We start from the raw sequence: 15,475 nt of genomic DNA, 5'->3' as shown, positions 1-15,475 counted from the left end.
GCAAAGCTGCAGCGGCATTAAACTCAGGTAGCCACTGCACACTCCAATCAGGTCCCAGTAAACGGAGAATGCGAGAGAGATTGAGAGAGAGAGAGAGACTGAGAGAGAGAGAGACTGAGAGAGAGAGAGACTGAGAGAGAGAGACTGAGACAGAGAGACTGAGAGAGAGAGACTGAGAGAGCAAGACTGAGAGAGCGAGAGGGTGACTGTGCTTGCTTCTGTTTTAGTTCTGTGTTTTCATAACTCGGGACACAGCGCAACGAGCACACTGTCAAACAATCACTTGAACGCATGATTAGGTCTTGAGTTCACTGTGAAGTTTGGTCATGCTCCAACCTAAAGACCTCTCGCTCTTTCTTTCTCTCTCTTTCCCTCTCCCTTTCCCTTTCTCGGTCTAACTCCCCAACCCTCCACGCCACGGTCTCGCCTCAGCAACCACACTGAGGCCAAGCCCCACAAGTGTCCCCACTGCTCCAAGTCCTTTGCCAACTCCAGCTACCTGGCGCAGCACCTCCGAATCCACAGCGGGGCCAAGCCCTACAGCTGCACCTACTGCCAGAACGTTTTCAGGCAGCTCAGCCACCTGCAGCAGCACGCACGGTACTGGGAGGCAGGAGATGGTTGCTTTGGCCTTTTCAAAATGTTCAGCTGCACACCGCACCACTAAATACCAGTCCACTCATGATTTTCAACTACTGCGGTGCAAACATGCACGCAGTCGCTATGTGCTGACTGAGCTTGTGTGTCACTGTGTGCCTTGTAGGATTCACACTGGCGACCGGCCGTACAAGTGCAACCATCCCGGATGTGAGAAAGCTTTCACGCAGCTGTCCAATCTGCAGGTATTTGTCAAACTTACTCACATTCATGCCTGGTTTGACCGTAGAACCGTTAATTTGTTTGGATTGCAAAACTGTGTTTCCCTCAGGCAGTTCTGTTCTACGGTCAAATAAAACATTTTGACTTGTCATATTTAGGGATGGGTACTTTTTATAGATACCGACTAGGGCTGGGCGATATGGCTTTTTTTTAATATCTCGATATTTTTAGGCCATGTCACGTTACACGATATATATCTCTATATTTTGCCTTAGCCTTAAATTAACACTTGATGCATATAATCACAGCAGTATGATGATTCTATGTGTCTACATTAAGACATTCTTGTTCATACTGTATTCATATATGCTCATTTTAAACTTTCATGCAGAGAGGGAAATCACAACTAAGTCAATTGACCAAAACTGTATTTATTAAACAGTTATTAAGCAGTGGCACAAGCATTCATGTCATTTCCAAAACAGAAAGTGCAAGATTGTCAGAAACATTTTTAAAAGACACTTCACCCTTTGCCTCTGATGGCTGCTGGTTAGCGCCTTGCATGGCAGCTCCCGCCATCAGTGTGTGAATGTGTGTGTGAATGGGTAAATGTGGAAATACTGTCAAAGCGCTTTGAGTACCTTGAAGGTAGAAAAGCGCTATACAAGTATAACCCATTTATCATTTATTAAAACAAGCTGAGTGCACTTTTGTGCATGATGTCACTAAGATGACATATCAAAACAACACTAAATTAAAGTGCACTTTTTGTACAGAACGCCACTACAGTAGTTTAAAACAAATAAAGTGCACTTTTGTGCATGATGTCACACAAGATATTTCAATAACTGTCAAATAAAAATGAGCTGCATGATAGGAAATCAAATCGCTATGTGGTAGGTTACTGCGGACGTAATCTCCTTCTGTTGTTCACTATTTTTTTTCATACGGTGTAGATGTGGAAATGGTTGCCTCGGCATTTTGTTGGTGTGGCACCAGCCGGAGATGTTGACATGCGGAGTAAACACTCTTCATTCTCTAGCGGGTGACTTTTCAAATGATGCTACATATTAGCAGTAATGCTACTTTTTCTAGCAACGCTTTTGCCCTACACTTGACAAATTACGGTTGTCTGTTGGACTCCTCTCTGAGCTGCCACCTTACCATGGTAGAGGAGTTTGCGTGTCCCAATGATCCTAGGAGCTATGTTGTCCGGGGGCTTTATGCCCCCTGGTAGGGTCTCCCAAGACAAACTGGTCCTAGGTGAGGGATCAGACAAAGAGCAGCTCGAAGACCTCAATGAAAAATAAAACCTATGGACCCAGATTTCCCTCGCCCGGACGCGGGTCACCGGGGCCCCCCTCTGGAGCCAGGCCCGGAGGTGGGGCACGATGGCGAGCGCCTGGTGGCCGGGCCTGTCCCCATGGGGCCCGGCCGGGCACAGCCCGAAGAGGCAACGTGGGTTCCCCCTCCAATGGGCTCACCACCCATAGCAGGGGTCATAGAGGTCGGGTGCGATGTGAGCTGGGCGGCAGCCGAAGGCAGGGCACTTGGCGGTCCGATCCTCGGCTACAGAAGCTAGCTCTTGGGACGTGGAACGTCACCTCGCTGGGGGGGAAGGAGCCTGAGCTAGTGCGCGAGGTGGAGAAGTTCCGACTAGACATAGTCGGACTCACTTCGACGCACAGCAAGGGCTCTGGAACCAGTTCTCTCGAGAGGGGCTGGACTCTCTTCTACTCTGGCGTTGCCGGCAGTGAGAGGCGACGGGCTGGGGTGGCAATTCTTGTTGCCCCCCCGGCTCAGAGCCTGCATGTTGGAGTTCAACCCGGTGGACGAGAGGGTAGCTTCCCTCCGCCTTCGGGTGGGGGAACGGGTCCTGACTGTGGTTTGCGTTTACGCGCCAAACCGCAGCTCAGAGTACCCACCCTTTTTGGATTCACTCGAGGGAGTACTTGAGAGTGCTCCCCCGGGTGATTCCCTCGTTCTACTGGGGGACTTCAACGCTCATGTTGGCAGCGACAGTGAAACCTGGAGAGGCGTGATTGGGAAGAATGGCTGCCCGGATCTGAACCCGAGCGGTGTTTTGTTATTGGACTTTTGTGCCCGTCACAGATTGTCCATAACAAACACCATGTTCAAACATAAGGGTGTCCATATGTGCACTTGGCACCAGGACACCCTAGGCCGCAGTTCCATGATCGACTTTGTAGTTGTGTCGTCGGATTTGCGGCCTCATGTTTTGGACACTCTGGTGAAGAGAGGGGCGGAGCTTTCTACCGATCACCACCTGGTGGTGAGTTGGCTGCGATGGTGGGGGAGGATGCCGGACAGACCTGGCAGGCCCAAACGCATTGTGAGGGTTTGCTGGGAACGTCTGGCAGAGTCTCCTGTCAGAGAGAGTTTCAATTCCCACCTCCGGAAGAACTTTGAACATGTCACGAGGGAGGTGCTGGACATTGAGTCCGAATGGACCATGTTCCGCACCTCTATTGTCGAGGCGGCTGATTGGAGCTGTGGCCGCAAGGTAGTTGGTGCCTGTCGTGGCGGTAATCCTAGAACCCGTTGGTGGACACCGGCGGTGAGGGATGCCGTCAAGCTGAAGAAGGAGTCCTATCGGGTTCTTTTGGCTCATAGGACTCCTGAGGCAGCGGACAGGTACCGACAGGCCAAGCGATGTGCGGCTTCGGCGGTCGCGGAGGCAAAAACTCGGACATGGGAGGAGTTCGGGGAAGCCATGGAAAACGATCAAAAGTCTGCTTGCAATGGAGCCAATGGGAGCCGCGCATTCTGCCTATAAAGCCCTTAAAAATCATCCAAACACCTCCATTAAGGTTGTATTTACATGATGTAATATGATATAGGGCACATTTATAATAACAGTTAATATTTACATATTTTTCTAATTTTAAGCATTAATTAAAAAAACGCATCACAACTAGAGATGTCCGATAATGGCTTTTTTGCCGATATCCGATATTCCGATATTGTCCAACTCTTAATTACCGATTCCGATATCAACCGATACAATATATACAGTCGTGGAATTAACACATTATTATGCCTAATTTTGTTGTAATGCCCCGCTGGATGCATTAAACCAGGGGTCACCAACGCGGTGCCCGCGGGCACCAGGTAGCCCGTAAGGACCAGATGAGTAGCCCGCCGGCCTGTTCTAAAAATAGCTCAAATAGCAGCACTTACCAGTGAGCTGCATCTATTTTTTTAATTTTATTTATTTACTAGCAAACTGGTCTCGCTTTGCCCAACATTTTTCATTGTAAGAGAGACAAAACTCAAATACAATTTGAAAATCCAAGAAATTATTTTAAAGACTTGGTCTTCACTTGTGTAAATAAATTCATTAATTTTTTTACTTTGCTTATTATAGCTTTCAGAAAGACAATTTTAGAGAAAAAATACAACCTAAAAAATTATTTTAGGATTTTTAAACACATATACCTTTTTACCTTTTAAATTCCTTCCTTTTCTTTCCTGACAATTTAAATCAATGTTCAAGTAAAATTTATATTTTTTATTGTAAAGAATAATATATATATTTTAATTTAATTCTTCATTTTAGCTTCTGTTTTTTCGACGAAGAATATTTCTGAAATATTTCTTCAAACGTATTATGATTAAAATTCAAAAAAAATATTCTGGCAAATCTAGAAAATCTGTAGAATCAAATTTAAATCGTATTTCAAAGTCTTTTGAATTTATTTTAAAATGTTTGTTCTGGAAATAATAATTTGTCTTTGTTAGAAATATAGCTCGGTCCAATTTGTTATATATTCTAACAAAGTGTAGATTGGATTTTAACCTATTTAAAACATGTCATCAAAATTCTAAAATTAATCTTAATCAGGAAAAATTACTAATGATGTTCCATAAATTCTTTTTTTAAGTTTTTCTCTTCTTTTTTTCGGTTGAATTTTGAATTTTAAAGAGTCGAAATTGAAGATAAACTATGTTTCAAAATTTAATTGTCATTTTTTTCGTGTTTTCTCCTCTTTTAAACCGTTCAATTAAGTGTAAATATCATTAATTATTAATAATAACAGAGTTAAAGGTAAATTGAGCAAATTGGCTATTTCTGGCAATTTATTTAAGTGTGTATCAAACTGGTAGCCCTTCGCATTAATCACTACCCAAGAAGTAGCTCTTGCTTTCAAAAAGGTTGGTGACCCCTGCATTAAACAATGTAACAAGGTTTTCCAAAATAAATCAACTCAAGTTATGGAAAAAAATGCCAACATGGCACTGCCATGTTTATTATTGAAGTCACAAAGTGCATTATTTTTTTTTAACATGCCTCAAAACAGCAGCTTGGAATTTGAAACATGCTCTCCCTGAGAGAGCATGAGGAGGTTGAGGTGGGCGGGGTTGAAGTGGGGGTGGGGGGGGGTTTATATTGTAGCGTCCTGGAAGAGTTAGTGCTGCAAGGGGTTCTGGGTATTTGTTCTGTTGTGTTTATGTTGTGTTACGGTGTGGATGTTCTCCCGAAATGTGTTTGTCATTCTTGTTTGACTCAAAACTGCATCAATGATGATGATGTTTGGTGTGGATTCACAGTGTAGCGCATATTTGTAACAGTGTTAAAGTTGTTTATACGGCTACCCTCAGTGTGACCTGTATGGCTGTTGACCAAGTATGACTTGCATTCACTTGTGTGTGTGTGAAAAGCCGTAGATATTATGTGATTGGGCCGGCACGCAAAAGCAGTGTCTTTGAGGTTTATTGGCGCTCTGTTCTTCTCCCTACGTCCGTGTACCACTCCGTACAGCGGCGTTTTAAAAAGTAATACATTTTACTTTTGGAAACCGATACCGATAATTTCTGATATTACATTTTAAAGCATTTATCGGCCTATAATTTCGGCAGCCCGATATTATCGGACATCTCTAAGCACAACGGTCGCTTTTTTTTCTTGATTACTGATTAGTAGTCACTGCAAACTTAATGAGAGCCAACAAACATAATAAAACATCACTTACTATACAAGGTCTGCTGTCATTAGGATGCTGACTGATATAATCTTTTTGTATTACCGTTTTGGATGAAAAATGCCTTATAATCCTCACGGAGAAAATGATGGTGGAACCAAGCGTCTTTGTGTCATTCTCTGGGTCTTATTTGGCTGTCAAAGTCTACAAACCTGTCGGATTACATCCTCATCCTTCTACTATCCAGGTGAGAGGCATGATTTATGATCTAGAATAAAGTTTCACGGACAAAGGAAGCGAGGAAGCAGCTGACCACTCGATGATGTCAACATAGGCACACACACTAGTGATCACGGTGCTCCTATAAATAATTTGTCTGCGTTAGCACTTATAAATAACAATATCACTAATACTTGGTTAATATACAAGTCAGTAGTTAGGGGCCGATATTTGCCCTTAACCACTGTAAGCGGACTTTTATTTACGCTTATTAATGAGTTAGAATGCATAATAAGAAAACACATTTGTCGTCATGTCTTTCATAATGATGTTAACGCAAAATTCCAAAAAAGTGCAGTTCCCTTTTAAAAGTACAGGAAGTGTCCATGTTTCAAAATGTGCCAGCTTGATGGATGTGCTATATAGACTACATGCTGGTGATTTTACATGGCGATTTCAACTCATGTAAATGTGGTATTCAAAACTAAAACTAAGATGTACCTTACACTTAAACAGCTGGTGTGTTATAAGTAGGGATGTCCGATAATATCGGACTGCCGATATTTTTTAAAAATGCTTTAAAATGTAATATCGGAAATTATCGGTATCGATTTCAAAATTATCGGTATCGGTCTCAAAATTATCGGTATCGGTTTCAAAAAGTAAAATGTATTACTTTTTAAAATGCCGCTGTGTACACGGACGTAGGGAGAAGTACAGAGCGGCAATAAACCTTAATGATCAAATCACTGTTAAATGTTGGATTAAAAACATTTTTATTTCATTATTAGACAGTTAATATTATTTAACACTTGAACAGTTGAGTGTCGGTTCGAATGTGAGAGGTACCCATCCCTAGTCATATCTTTGTAATGGGGGCCAAACTTACACTGAAGCTCTAATTTTCCCCATTCCGCAGACCGACCTACATGTTTACTTATTATGAGCCTCTTTTGTTTGAATGAAGGTTGATGCTTCAGCCTCACTGAGTGAAAATGATGATGACACCGTGCAAAACAACCTGTGCTGCCCTCCTCTCTCGTCTCTTCACAGTCTCACCGTCGGCAGCACAACAAGGACAAGCCGTACAAGTGCCACAACTGTAACCGCGGCTACACGGACGCTGCCAGCCTGGAGGTGCACCTGTCCACGCACACTGTCAAACACGCCAAGCTCTTCTCCTGCGGCCTCTGTAACCGCTCCTACACCTCGGTACGACATGACACACCTGATTGTGCCTCATTGCCAAAGGTTTTTTTGTGGCCCGAAACAAGGTTTTGTTTGGGTCCCCGTTTCCATCTTTGACTTCTGATTCTGATTCTGATATTACAACTAGGGCTGGGCGATATGGCTGAAAACTGTACCGCAGTATAAGTGTTTTGTATTGGTCGATGTCAATAATTGTCGATATTTTTTATATCTTACCTTAAATGAGGACTAGCAGAAAAATATATTAAATGTAAACATTTTTATTTCTAATGTAACCCCTCAACTATCAAGGCAGAAAGAAAAGTCATCACGAGCATGGAAAACACTTAATCGATGTAAACAAAATTCTAAAATCACATTGAACACTTTACAATAACCTCTTAAAATAAAGGTGCAAAAAGAAGGAATATGTAAAAAATGCTGAACAAAGTGTAACAAAATAGTGTGGAAATGTAACCATTAAAAAAACCTGAACTATTTTCTGCATCTTTAGTGCCGGGAATTTGGTCTGTTTTTCTTATTTAAATATGGAAAGGAATATATGTCATGCAGGAATTGTTATTTAAATATTATTGGACTAAATATCTATAATTTTAAAATACCCCATTTGTTGTAATGTACACTACCGTTCAAAAGTTTGGGGTCACATTGAAATGTCCTTATTTTTTAAGGAAAAGCACTGTACTTTTCAATGAAGATAACTTTAAACTAGTCTTAACTTTAAAGAAATACACTCTATACATTGGTAACTATTCTAGCTGCAAATGTCTGCTTTTTGGTGCAATATCTACATAGGTGTACAGAGGCCCATTTCCAGCAACTATCACTCCAGTGTTCAAATGGTACAATGTGTTTGCTCATTGGCTCAGAAGGCTAATTGATGATTAGAAAACCCTTGTGCAATCATGTTCACACATCTGAAAACAGTTTAGCTCGTTACAGAAGCTACAAAACTGACCTTCCTTTGAGCAGATTGAGTTTCTGGAGCATAACATTTGTGGGGTCAATTAAACGCTCAAAATGGCCAGAAAAAGAGAACTTTCATCTGAAACTCGACAGTCTATTCTTGTTCTTAGAAATGAAGGCTATTCCATGTGAGAAATTGCGTGACCCCAAACTTTTGAACAGTAGTGTATTTAATTTATACAGTCCTGCACTTTAGTTCCTACCTATTGTTTCCATATACCCAAATAGGGAACGGAAGAGGGTTGGAAAAGAAAAAAAAAAGAGGTGAGCGCGGTTAAGTGTGGTCCACATACGTTTAAAAAAACAAAAAACACTGGCTATACTGTAGAGTCGGGCTGTGAATGTTTGGGCACCACACGATTCGATTCTCGATTGAAAATCAACACTTTTTAATAACATTGGGTGCCAGTTCTATGATCAACTACATTACTCCATCAAATAGATAAACAGCTCTCATAAATTTATATATTACTTAAAAGAAAACTGGTTTTGTTTTTAAAAAATTCTACCCAAACATTTAATAAAGTCAAATACAAATAAGGTAACAAGAGAAGTATCCAACACTTCTCTTTTCTAAAGTAAATCTGTACAGCAGATATGATCATTTACATCACATATGTCAGAGTCAAGGCCCGCGGGCCATATCCGGCCCGCGAGAAGGTTTTTTACGGCCCTTGGGATGATCTTGATTTATTATTAGAACCGGCCCGCAGACCGCAGATCTTTTTTTTTTTTTTTTTTTTTTTTTTAGACCGCAGATCTTTTACACGCACCAAGCGGATGCCGGTCCAAGGTTCCGAAAGGGGGCGAGCGGCCCGCCGGGACGCGCCTGCCGGCCGAAGGGCTGCAGCCCGGCCGTCAGTCGCGGAGCCCGCCGTGCCACGCGCGCCAAGGGGGCGGGCCGAAACCCGGCCCCGAGGCCCTGAGACTTCTGCTTTGTTTCCCCAAACCGCGCGTCACCGCCGGGCCCGCACCACCGTCGGGCTGCAGCCCGAGCGTCGGTGGCGGAACCCGTCATGTGCCGCGCGCGCCAAGCGGAGCGGGGGGGTCAAGCGGGCCGAAACCCGCAGGCCACCCCCTCACCACGAGGCCCTGAGACTTCTGCGTTTGACCCCTACGCGCGGCCCGTTGGGACGCGCCCGCCGTCAAGCCACGAGGGCCAGCCGTCGGGTCGCGGAGCCCGCCGTGCCACGCGCGCCAAGGGGCGGGCCGAAACCAGCGGGGGGTTTCGGGCACCCAACTCGCCTCCCTCCCACGGAGGGAGGAGGGGGGTTTAATGTGAACATTACTGTGCAATCACATATTTAGAGTTTTTACTCAATTCAAGTTTAAAAGTTAAAGTTTAATATTTGTTTTCACTGCATGTTACTTCTCCTTAAACAAAGTGTTGTTTTTGATTTATAGATTTTTGCACTTTATTTTATTGTATTTCAATTTAATTATATTTTAAAAATATTTCAGTTGAGTGGATGACAGAAAATTGCTATTATTGTTTTTTTCTTTGAAGTAAATTTAGCCCACTTTTGCTAAAATAGAAAATATAGGCTACTGATGGTGCCTTGAATACCGGTTTCTTTCATTTAATGTTCATGTTATGGGGATTTTTATATAAAGGAAATTTGTCTTTTGTGTCTGTTGAAAATTAAAGATTACTGACAGAGCCATAAGAAAATATTGCTTTATTTATCTGATCATATTGGAATATATTTGTTAGGTTTTCAGTAGGTTCAATTAGGTTCACTAGACTATATGCGTCATTTAAAAAATTTTCAATGAACATTCGAACAGTCCGGCCCTCGGCTTGTAGCTAAATTTTTTATTTGGCCCTCCGTCCATTTGACTTTGACACCCCTGATTTACATCAACAATATGATTTGCCCGAGTGGCTGGACAGGAAAGATTTTTTTTTAAAGTTTTTTTTGTTTGTTTTTTTCGATTTTTGCTTTTTTTCATCGATTAAGAATCTTTACAAATAAGAATCGGGATTCATTCGAAAAGTGATTTTTTTTTTTTTTACACCCCTACTGTCGAGGTGACTTTTCCTGTTTTATCAACAATTTCTTCATTTTTACTTTCTCTTGTCACTCTATGCAAAGAATCAATTACGATACAACAAGATGGCGCAAACAATCTTGATAGTTGATACTGTTACCTGATTGGCTGTTAACGTGTCCCTCCCACTGATCAGTGATCACTTCCGGCGTTGCTCGGTTACCAGAGAGCAAGTGCCTTTGTTCTTGCAACCAACCTTGCTTTGCAACTTCTGTTTTTTTCAGACATCGAGGGAAAAAAAATGTTTCTTTAATGTTTTATCTAACGCATTTCTTGTTGATATAAATTACTAGAGATGTCCGATATTATCGGCCGATAAATGCTTTAAAATGTAATATCGGAAATTATCGGTATCGGTTTCAAAAAGTAAAATGTATGACTTTTAAAAACGCCGCTGTACGTAGTGGTACACGGACGTAGGGAGAAGTACAGAGCGCCAATAAACCTTAAAGGCACTGCCTTTGTGTGCTGGTCCAATCACATAATATCTACGGCTTTTCACACACACAAGTGAATGCAACGTATACTTGGTCAACAGCCATACAGGTCACACTGAGGGTGGCCATATAAACAACTTTAACACTGTTACAAATATGCGCCACACTGTGAACCCACACCGAACAAGAATGACAAACACATTTCGGGAGAACATCCGCACCGTAACACAACATAAACACAACAGAACAAATACCCAGAACCCCTTGCAGCACTAACTCTTCCGGGACGCTACAATATACACCCCCCGCTACCTCCACCCAACCCCGCCCACCTCAACCTCCTCATGCTCTCTCAGAGAGAGCATGTCCCAAATTCCAAGCTGCTGTTTTGAGGCATGTTAAAAAAAAATAATGCACTTTGTGACTTCAATAATAAATATGGCAGTGCCATGTTGGCATTTTTTTCCATAACTTGAGTTGATTTATTTTGGAAAACCTTGTTACATTGTTTAATGCATCCAGCGGGGCATCACAACAAAATTAGGCATAATTATGTGTTCATTCCACGACTGTATACATCGGTGTCAGTTGATATAGGAATCGGTAATTAAAAGTTGGACAATATCGGATATCGGCAAAAAGGCCATTATCGGACATCTCTATAAATTACGTGTCCATCACAATGTATATTGATATTGTTTTATCACCCAGCCTTCATTACAAAGGTTGGAATTTCTAAGTTGCTAACCAAATGGAACCCTCCAAGGCACCAAATGTCACTAGTTATTAAAAATATACACAGCATTTTAATTGACTTTTCTGATCATGTGGCCCCCCCCTGAACAACCGCAGGAACCGGCCCCGCACATGGGGGGTGTCTCGTACGCTACACGTCATGTCACGTCCTCAACCCAAACTGCGTGCTCTTTTCTCGTCCTTCTGTAGGAGACTTACCTCATGAAGCACATGAGGAAGCACAACCCCGACACGCTAACGGCGGCAGCCCAGCAGACGGGAAGCGGCAGGGGCCGAGGCCGCGGCAGAGGGCGAGGAGGGGGAGCCCGAGGGGGCCTGCAGGCCAACCCGAACAACAGCGGCCAGAACCCCGGGCCCCCCGGCAGCTACCTGCAGGCGGCGGAAGCCGTGATCCCGTGCCCTTTTGATCTCCACCAGTACAAGACGGTGTCGGCCAGCGAGATCCAGTACAAGCCCGTCACAGTGGCGGACCTTCCAGCGACCCACAAAGACCTCTGCCTCACCGTCTCCACGTCCGCCATCCAAGTGGAGCACATGAACTCGTAGGTTACACCTTCCCAAACCTTGCGAGGATGAGACTGATTGTCTGTAAAAAAAAAAAGTATTTAAAATGTATATTCTCTTCCTGGAGTACTAGCGGCTCTCAAACACACTCAGAAGATTGACTTTTCTACTTTGCTCTCAACGGGGTGGACCTGGTCACGTTTAGGACATAGGTTCCTTGATTTGAAGTCCTTGTAAGGACCTTGGGACACCAGGACCACATCTCTCCTTCCTGCGGAAACAGGAGGTGATCCCTAATCCGAGGTAAGGTGCTGACTTTTTGGTCGCCAAGACAAGCAGGTGTAAGGCTTTGTCCACGGGAACACAGATATTTTTTTTTCTGTGCATTATGGCCTCCCGCCCACCCACAAACTTTAGTTTTGGTTCTCTTGGAAAACTTTTTCCCCAAAATATTTTCCACAAGTCCAGCTTTGGCATGCGTGTACAGGCGGGTAAATCGGGGCTACAGTAGACGATTTTCACACAACACCAGTTATTAATTTCAGGCTTCATTATGTTGCAATATGGCGACGCTTGTTAGCTCCTCCCCCCTCCAAACGCTCAGGTGGAGCTCAACAATGGACGCAGTTTTTTTCCGCTGTAAGTGCCACTTTTAAATCCAACTCCTCCCGTTTCGGAACAACAAGTACAATAAAATTGACCGATGTTTCAGCTTCAACCGCCATTTTTTAACTCTCAAAGCTCGGCAGGGGAAGCTAAATAGCAAGTCAAGGAAACACCGCAGGGAACTCTTAAGTCACGCTCATTCCCCGCCGAAGAGCTATTACCGGATCAAGACGGCGTGGGAGGGAATGGCGTCGCGACTACGCAGGAATATATTCCAGGCTATGCGGGTTTACGTTTCATTCCGTGCAGTGGTAAACGCATTTGGTTCCTTGATGTTGTTTCCTGGTCTTTGTGTAGGTCAGTGCTGCTTTTTGAAGATAATACGATGAAATACATATTTTCAGGCTTCTGATTTGTCAAATACCGTATTTTTTGTTATATAAGTCGTTCCGGAGTATAAGTCGCACGGGCCGAAAATGCATAATAAAGAAGGAAAAAAACATAAATAAGTCGCACTGCAGTATAAGTCGCATTTTTGGGGGAAATTTATTTGATAAAACCCAACACCAAGAACAGACATTTGAAAGGCAATTTAAAATAAATAAAGAATAGTGAACAACAGGCTGAATAAGTGTACGTTATATGAGGCATAAATAACCAACTGAGAACGTGCCTGGTATGTTAACGTAACATATTATGGTAAGAGTCATTCAAATAACTATAAGATATAGAACATGCTATACGTTTACCAAACAATCTGTCACTCCTAATCGCTAAATCCCATGAAATCTTGTACGTCTAGTCTCTTTTGTGAATGAGCTAAATAATATTAATTTGATATTTTACGGTAATGTATTAATAATTTCACACATAAGTCGCACCCCCGGCCACACTATGAAAAAAACTGCGACTTATAGTCCGAAAAATACAGTATGCGCATGACCGCGAGTGGTTTAAATTTTTAGGCACTTAACGATTCGATCCGATTCTTGGGAAAACGATTCTATTCAAAATCGATTCAAACCGATTCTCGCAATGTATTATTTGGTATAATAATTGTAATGACTTTTTTTTTTTTTTAAACAGGTGACCGGTTAGAAAAGCTCCTACTTGTTGCATGGAGAAGGACTAAAAAACGTCTTTTTTTTTTTTTTTTTAAAGTACCGTATTTTTCGGAGTATAAGTCGCACCGGCCGAAAATGCATAATAAAGAAGGGAAAAAACATATATAAGTCGCACTGGAGTATAAATCGCATTTTTTGGGGAAATTTATTTGATAAAGCCCAACACCAAGAATAGACATGTGAAAGGCAATTTAAAATAAATAAAGAATAGTGAACAACAGGCTGAATAAGTGTACGTTATATGAGGCATAAATAACCAACTGAGAACGTGCCTGGTATGTTAACGTAACATATTATGATAAGAGTCATTCAAATAACTATAACATATAGAACATGCTATACGTTTACCAAACAATCTGTCACTCCTAATCGCTAAATCCCATGAAATCTTGTACGTCTAGTCTCTTACGTGAATGAGCTAAATAATATTATTTGATATTTTACGGTAATGTGTTAATAATTTCACACACAAGTCGCTCCTGAGTATAAGTCCAAACTATGAAATAAACTGCGATTTATAGTCCGCAAAATACGATACGAATCGTTCACTGAATAAGAATCACAATTCGGATTTGAATCTATTTTTTTTCCTGCACAAATGACCGCCGGTGAATGTGATTTTTACGTCTGCAGGGAGATCATTTTTTCTAACTCCACTTGGATGGGGGATTTTTTTTTTTTTCCACACCCCGCCGCCGTACGGATATCGTGCATTTGTAAAGAATATCTGCGTTCAAATGGACGCTTGAGCCTGTTCCTGCTTGTCGAAACACGACCACCAGGCAAGGATGCTACGGAGGAGAATTCGGTCGGACCATTAGACCTGTCGCTAAAGAGCGTCGCGCTGCAAAGAATGGAGCTGAGACAAATGGAAAGCGGGGCACTGGACACTTGGGACGGCCAAAAGTACGCTGCAGGGCCGGGAACTAAGCACTTAATGAAGCTTGTACTTCACCTCCGATGTTTGCCACCTGTACTTTTTTAATATACCATATGTACGTATTTTTCTACCAGCAGAGGAACGTGTGAGGAAGCCAAGTGGATGTGTGAATGTGAAAGGAAACGAGAGAACTCTCTTTTGTTACTAATCAACACGTTAATGATCCTCCAACGAGCAACGGCGGAGCAATTGGCAGCCAGAATGTTGATTGTCTGACACAATGGCTGACGGGTACTGTTATTGATCTTTTTCAAGGCTTTTTCCGACATATTCTTTCATCTTAACTGTATTGCAAGTCTTATCCATGTTATCGCTAAAGGCATTATTATTATATGGCAGTATATGCTGTACATTAAATAGTTTTATGTCAAAGGGAAGCCTGTCTTGTGGAAAACATGTTTCTTTTTTTTAAAACAATCTACACAGTCTCGATAAGTTACTTCAAAAGGAGCCTTACCAAAAAGATAGGGAAAATATTTGTGTTTTCAAGTTGTATTAGTGATATTCACTCAAATGATGGAACAGAAATGATTCAACCGAGCAATATTAAATGGCCGTCAATACATGTTTTCCTTCATTGTGTCTTGTTAGGAAATTACGATTATTATTCATGGCACGGCTAACTATTTGCTACTCGGTTGCATAAACTGAACGAGTTCCTGATCAGACTGTCTGCTGCTGGCGGAGAATAAACAGGTTTCATGTGGAAAACTACAACCTTCGCTTTGTGTTGATTCTTGCAGATAATTTGATTTTGAAAAAAAATGAAAAGCTGTGACGTGTTGGCACGTTTTAGGTTAGATGAATGTTGAGCACCTGCAGGAAGGGACCTACAATTAAAAATCAATGTATCTTGAATCATAAGACCAGAAGTCTTCAAGTTTATTTTTCATACTTATA

The 15,475-nt window shown here is 42.2% G+C and overlaps 1 protein-coding gene across 6 annotated transcripts in view; it reads left to right on the top strand.

The window, feature by feature from the left end:
• Nucleotides 1–15,138, top strand: part of znf384a (zinc finger protein 384 a) — a 31,113-nt gene extending 15,975 nt beyond the window's left edge. For 3 of the 6 annotated variants that reach the window (XM_062047414.1, XM_062047410.1, XM_062047411.1), the window contains 5 exons: nucleotides 433–600; nucleotides 764–842; nucleotides 7,035–7,193; nucleotides 11,591–11,943; nucleotides 12,033–15,138. In XM_062047414.1, coding sequence (XP_061903398.1) covers nucleotides 433–600; nucleotides 764–842; nucleotides 7,035–7,193; nucleotides 11,591–11,943; nucleotides 12,033–12,066 — 793 coding nt within the window. In that variant the 3' untranslated portion in view covers nucleotides 12,067–15,138. Of the gene's footprint in view, nucleotides 1–432; nucleotides 601–763; nucleotides 843–7,034; nucleotides 7,194–11,590 lie in introns of all 6 variants that reach the window. The other 3 variants (XM_062047412.1, XM_062047415.1, XM_062047413.1) reach the window with 3 other exon arrangements.
• Nucleotides 15,139–15,475: the final 337 nt, after the last annotated feature.

This window comes from Entelurus aequoreus, linkage group LG05 (assembly GCF_033978785.1).
Source record: "Entelurus aequoreus isolate RoL-2023_Sb linkage group LG05, RoL_Eaeq_v1.1, whole genome shotgun sequence".
NCBI lineage: Eukaryota > Metazoa > Chordata > Actinopteri > Syngnathiformes > Syngnathidae > Entelurus > Entelurus aequoreus.
This window is presented reverse-complemented; position numbering and strand designations above follow the sequence as displayed.